Consider the following 6,678-nt stretch of genomic DNA (forward strand, 5'->3'; position numbering starts at 1 on the left):
GGCACAGCAACATGTCCATTCTGTGTGGCCCATGTGTAACATGAGAAGACCTAAACATACGCAAAAGTAGAAAGAGTCTGCCATTTCAAATGCGTATAACTGACTGGGGCATATGCCGTGTGTGCTGCGTCAGTGTGGAGATCTAAAAGTAATAAATAGTCGTAGCAGAAAAACGTTCAGCGGATATGTTATCTACATGTATCACTGAGGGAATATTTATTCTTTAAGTCTGAAGGTCATTCTCTAACTAGTGACAAAAGAAAATATACTTTTACTGCCCTGAAAATCACGTGCTTTTTGGTACTAGTTGAAGGTGAGTTGTCCTAGGATTATAAGGTACGTGACAACAGCAGTGAAAGCAGAAACTATCAGACGGCGGTCGATCTTGACAAATCCGGCGGCGCTGAAGGACGTTCGAGGTCCTTGAAGCGTGAACCTTAGGAATTCATCAAACTCAGCCGTGCGCCGTTGAGGTACCACCGATGCCCTGATGAGGATCACACCTGTGGCTGCCGCAGTGTCTTCCGCAGCCGCGCACGACAGCGAGAACAGTAGGATCCTCATCCAGTGCAAAGCAAGCCACACCTCCGATACGCTTACGGGTACCTCGATTGAGAGTCCCGGCACATTGCTGTCGGACAGCAGCTTGACGAAAACCTCATAGGAACTGCAAGTGGCGCCACAGATGCAGAACGCGATGTCGAAGGCCACAGGCAGGCCAAAGTGGCTCATAAGGTGGTCGGCGGCTCGTCCCAAGGCCACGTATGTCTTCTGCAGCTGCAGCAGTGAGCACCTGTAAGATGGTGACGCTCCTACAAACAGTTCTGTACAATGGGGGGACAGGGCGTCCTGGAGGGCATCGTTCAGTCTAGAGAACCTCGCCCACATTTCCAGGACGAGCAAGATGAATTGTAGTGTGATCGTCACATCAAACAATATCACCAAAATGACTACGAAACTCACAAATGCGTTACCAAAGATGGATAAACTTACTGTCACCAAGTAGAGCAGCATTGAGAGATTAACAGCTACTACTAATCCTCCCAGAACTTTTGCATATTTCACCTTCTTCGTAGGTATATGTGTATCAGCTAGTTTCATCTCCTTTATGAAATATTTTAAGTGTTGGAACCTAGACACAGTACATATTCCCAAAACTGATAACGTCTTCATTTCGAAGAGTACTATTATGAAGATGTACACGGGCAGCATTATTTTTGAAAGACTTGTGGATGTATTCCAATAAACAAACGTCGCATGAAGGAGCATGGACGAACTTAACGCCACTACAAAGAACCACAACGCTGATAGATTAACAATATTCTTGCAGCAAAATATCTGTCGATCTGTGCACATCGCTGCAGGTCGACATCTCCGTGTCATAGGTGCCAGTCCAAAAGCTTGCCACATTCCATACAACACACTGAACGAAACATCGAACTTGAAGACAGTCTCTCTTCTGTAACCGTACATGGTGTAAACGTGTATGATGTCGCTGCCAGCTTTCCCGTTACTGGAATGGAAAGGTTTTCTATCGTCCACCCCATCTGGGAACTCATAAATGCATTTGATCGCTTAGTGTGGCAGTCAGTTTAATTTCTGGGAAGTTGTCACTGTTCTTCACAATGTAATGTTTACACTTTAAGGATTCGTATTTAGAAAAGCGCCCCTATTCGTCTTTGCAGTTTTTATTTGTATTTTTGATCTTATGAATAAAAGAAAAGCGAGAGATCATTATCAGTGAGAACTGCAGATAAGCTAGGTCATGTTTGCCTTCGTTTTTGTCATTATCGTAAACGTATCTACAGACTTCGTTATTACTCCTCCAGTCGTCAGACATAGAAAGTTGTGCTTACAATGCGAGAGAGAACTTGTCATAAGTATTAATATTTTTACAGGTTTTGCCTAAGTAGTGTCTCTGTTTACAGCTTGTTACAGTGACATATTGCTTTCTAAGGACAATCGATTCATTTGAATAATTTGCATACGCCACACAGAGTTCTATCAGTCAGAAATAATCGCCCCGTAAATCAGCAAGCTGTAGCCTTTCTAATTTTCTGTTCCTCGTGTACAGGCCGTGTTTCTGTCCGTGTAAATGAAACACAGTGTGCAACAAAGGCACTATCAATACGAAAATGTCTAAGTGACCTCAGTTTCAAGGTTCAGGAAAAGATGCAGACAACACTCTCTTAGTATAACTTCGAATGTAAAACGATTGAGAAGCAACAGAAAACGGAAAGGAAATTTAAATTTACGGAAAGGTAGTTCTCAGTAAAGTACTGAATGGAAACAAACTATAGTACTCACTAAGTAGCAGTGCCAAAGAGTTTGGATTATATGTTATATGTTGAAGAGCTTCAAGGAATACACCTATAAAGAAAGAAAGTAACGATGACTTCATGAAAAAACTGAACAGACTAGGAAGGAAAACTTGAGGAAAATAGCAAATTGCAAAACGAGCAACTCCAACCCATAATAACTACTAATCAAGTTAAAAAATTTGATAAACGTAAACATGGTCCGTAGTAGGCTATAATGCAGTGTTTACTTAACTGTGTGATTAGCTGATTTCGACTAAGCGTCGTTCTCAAGCACATTTATAACATTTGTATTTCATGTCGTTTTCAAATCACTCTTAATTACAAGTAAAAAGTAGCCATATTCTGTCATTTTACGATAGGATCCACACTACGGTGACGTAATATGCATACATGTAACTTGTAAATATGAGTAATTTGAAAATGGCATGAAATACAGATGATACAAATGTGCTTGACAATGACACTTAGCGTTAGTCGAAACTAGCTAATCGCAATATTAAATAAACATCGCATACAAACTATGACGGACCATGTTATGTTTATTAAACACCTGGAGGCTGTGGATACCCCAAATAAAAAAAAGAAGATATATGTGAAATCGTGACGACATGTACAGATAATCAAAAGGGTTCAAATGGCTCTAAGCACTATGCGACTTAACTTCTGAGGTCATCAGTCGCCTAGAACTTAGAACTAATTAAACCTAACTAACCTAAGGACATCACACACATCCATGTCCCATGGTCCGTTAAATTGCCTGAAATTATGGGTATTTGGATTACGATTAATATTATTGGAATATTCGTTCCTAGTCCTCTCCTTTTGCTGTTCCCTCTCCTTTCTTTTTCCTTTCACCTCGTCTTCTTTAAACATGAATTCAAGTTCCCTTAAGACCTCTTTGTATTCTTCGGTATTTTAATTTGTACTATTGTCGCCTGTTGATATTTTACCGGTAACTTTATTCTACGTAGACGTATCAGCTCTCTGTTACTGCATGGTTTGTCTAGGCACTGATTCGTTTTGTCCATTGTGTCAAAGTATTTTACCACGCTTTTCTCCCCTGAGTTTTCATATGGTTTGGCAAGCCTACTTGGACCTGATCGATGAATGTGCTTGTATGCAAGCTACCGCCTTCTTCCTTGAAATGTTGAAATTTTCTAACTGATAGGAAGTGGTCTGTATCATATCTCCTCATAAATCCGGTTTGTGGCTGATTCATGGACTCAAATAGTCTGCCACTGCTTGTGTCGTCTTGCCTATTCTCTGGTAATCTACTGCCTATCTGCATATGCTCAGTATCCTGCCCCATCATTTCATCATATCGTAACATTGGTGAACAAAAGTGTTGTTCGTTTGTCTCTACTCTCGTCATTCGCGGTACTGTACCTGTGTTACTGTTATATTGTGTCATTGGATTTACTGGGTCAGTCGCCTGTCTTTCTATTGGTATTGGCTGACAGTATGTGCCCTGTTTATCTAGATTATGTGCCTGGTTCTGTGGTATGTCATGTACTACTTTAATCGGGGTTTTCTGTTTCGATTTCTGCGCGAGTGTTACATCTGGCCTTCGTTCTACTTGAACTTTCTTAGACGGCTCGTGTTCGTGGGCTGAATTAATGCTTGACGTATCAGTTGTTTCACTACAGAGGTAATCGGCCCCGATCTTTTCTTCGATAGTTTGTATCAACTCTGTTCGAAGCTTTTCAAACTAATCTTTATTTTTAAGTTCTATCTTACTGATCCGCTGATTATATTTTTTCAGTGCAACTTTTGCGACCTTGCTTTGAATTACTTGTTCTTCCGAAATTTATATTGCTGTTCGAGTGGCTTTTTTCGTAAAACATTCCACCTTTTTGTCAACGTTTACGATGTCCTATTGGACCTTGTCCACGTCAGTGCGTAATTGCTGCAGACTTTACGATATGAAAAAAATTTCCAACCACGATATCTACCTGCCGTACTTAACTCTGATTATACCTGTCCTGGCAGTTTTACCTATCCTGTCTGGGTCGCCATTTTCTGTGAGTGTGTGGGTATTATGTTGTCAAGTTGCGCGATGGGTTGATCCGACAAGTACCCTTTGGCTCCTGGAAGAAACAGTTTCCACCTCACACTTCTACAGAAATCAGACAGACACTCCTAATGTACCAACAATAACTGCTTGAAAAACATTCAGCAACAAATATTTTTTGGAGTCATCCACTGTAAGGAAAAGACACAAAAATATTCTATATTCTTACGTAACTATTGGAATACTTGGGTACTGGAGTATTGCTAGTTAGTGCAAGAAAAACATTAAACGAACGAAAAGTACTATTTATAGCAAAAAAAAATTCTGAGAAATCAAGCGAAACTTTTTCTTCTAAATTAATAAATATCCGTGTTCTTTTCAAAACAGTATATTGCCTCTTATGGATAGGAATGCTATTATTTTATAAAGTATGGAAAGTTTCTTTCCTTCCTTTTCTTTAAGAATGTTATTTACTCGGCAGAATGGCTGAGAGCCGCGCCTACACAGTTTGAATAACTTTTCTAGGTATGGTCAAGGCTGTCGCGTGAGAAATGTAATGGAGTGTACTGGTAGGGAGGACAGGTGCGGCTCGCATACGCTGTAGCACACAATACCGTGAGCTGCGACGACTGCTGCCTGTGTCGCTCGCTGCTGACAAATAACACAACTATCTCTTTCTATCTGGATTGACCTTCGCCCATCAAACTCTCCCTATGCCTTGATGAAGTCAAGAACTCCTATCCACCCTTGTCTAACTGTTGGCATTGTACACCGATCAGATAACCAGTCCACCATGGTGCCACTCAATACTCGCTCACAGGCGTTTAACTAGTACTCTGTCTGTGTTCACACCACACTGTAAGTGTGGCGGGCAACACAGTGAACAACGCTTAATGACGAGCGACTCAATAAGGGGTGTCACTCCGATTCGCTAACGACAGAGGTGCTCTCCCAGTGAAGTACTGAGGAGAGACTTAGTTCGTCGCTCTTTGCATACACATATGAGCGCACTCGCTCTCTTTACGTGTTCCTGCTCTAAGAATGAAAACAGAACAGCCCCTTTTTCTGGAAAAGTTGCATGGCTATATCATTCGCTGCCTTCCCTCACTCCTCTGGCTCTTTGCGTCAGAAATATTCCGCCAATCAGCGTTGCTCTTTTAAACAGGAGAATGACGTTTCGATTGCGTCGATCAGTGCGGAAATATGTTGCTTCTCCGTTAGGCGTATAGTGTCCTCCTGTGAGAACTCCGCAACTATGCAGTCGGTACATGAAAAAATGCGTCTTCTGGGCGCTCCCATACAATGTAGCGGAATTTGCTTTTAAGTCGAACACAGGGGTCGTTGTCCATTCGCTCTGGCAAAAGCTGTCCTCTCTCTGGGCAGCCGCTTCGGCCGAAGTAGGTATGTTGTTGAATGGACGGGCTTCCCAGCGGGCTGGTTTCCTCTTAAGAATGAGAATTCCTGTGGCTGTCATGTTGTGTATGCTAGCCTCGACATTTTTCAACCTCGGTGCGCACTTGCGATTTACTTAGTAAATTTGCATATCGCTTACATGAATTTATACAAAACTGACTCCACCTTATCGAGTTTGGGTTCAAATGAAGCGTCTTGATGTGCAGAATACGATTGTTAGGACGGAATATGTAAGAAATGAAGATCAGGAGACCACGCCACCTTATAAATGCAAGACCACATTTTGCTGCACGAACACATAGAATTTCAGCCCCCTAGCCTGCCAGATCAGCAGACTTGTCACCAATCGAAAATGTGTATGGTGTTGTGAAATGACAGATGAAACGCAGTGTTCCAGTGTTAACCATCACAGATGAACTTTGCAACCAGGTGACTGCAACATGTATCAATATAGCACAGGATGCCATTCGCACCTTATATACACCGATGCCATCACCCTTGGAAGAAATTATCATAAACCATGGCGAACCTGTATCTATTAGGCGACAGGACATATGCTGATCTGAGATGTCTAAATGCTAATCAGTTCTGCAGAACGTATTAAGGACCATGTCCTGTGAATATGAAAGTCCTTTCTCTAGTCATTCAAGGCGTTCTATTTTTTCTGAACATGACTGTCTATTTTTCAGTTCTGACTGGGCATTTGCGATGGATGAAAGTCCCGTGAGACAGCAGAAATGGCGTCTTGTCACAGACCGCATGGCTTCCCCCATCGGAGGTTCGAGTCTTCCTTCAGGCATGGGTGTGTGTGTTTTCCTTAGCGTAAGTTAGTTTTTAGATAGATTAAGTAGTGCATAAGCTTAGCGACTGATGACCTCTGCAGTTTGGTCCCATAAAACATTACTGCAAATTTCCAAAAACAGTAGAAATCAT

At 41.8% G+C, this 6,678-nt stretch overlaps 1 protein-coding gene across 1 annotated transcript; it reads right to left on the minus strand.

The window, feature by feature from the left end:
• Window positions 1-303: 303 nt before the first annotated feature.
• Window positions 304-1,101, minus strand: LOC124775871 (gustatory receptor 68a-like). The gene has a single exon (XM_047250705.1). It carries the CDS (start codon window positions 1,099-1,101, stop codon window positions 304-306), a length of 798 nt encoding a protein of 265 aa, XP_047106661.1.
• Window positions 1,102-6,678: the final 5,577 nt, after the last annotated feature.

The sequence above is a fragment of the Schistocerca piceifrons genome, chromosome 2 (assembly GCF_021461385.2).
Source record: "Schistocerca piceifrons isolate TAMUIC-IGC-003096 chromosome 2, iqSchPice1.1, whole genome shotgun sequence".
Taxonomy (NCBI): domain Eukaryota; kingdom Metazoa; phylum Arthropoda; class Insecta; order Orthoptera; family Acrididae; genus Schistocerca; species Schistocerca piceifrons.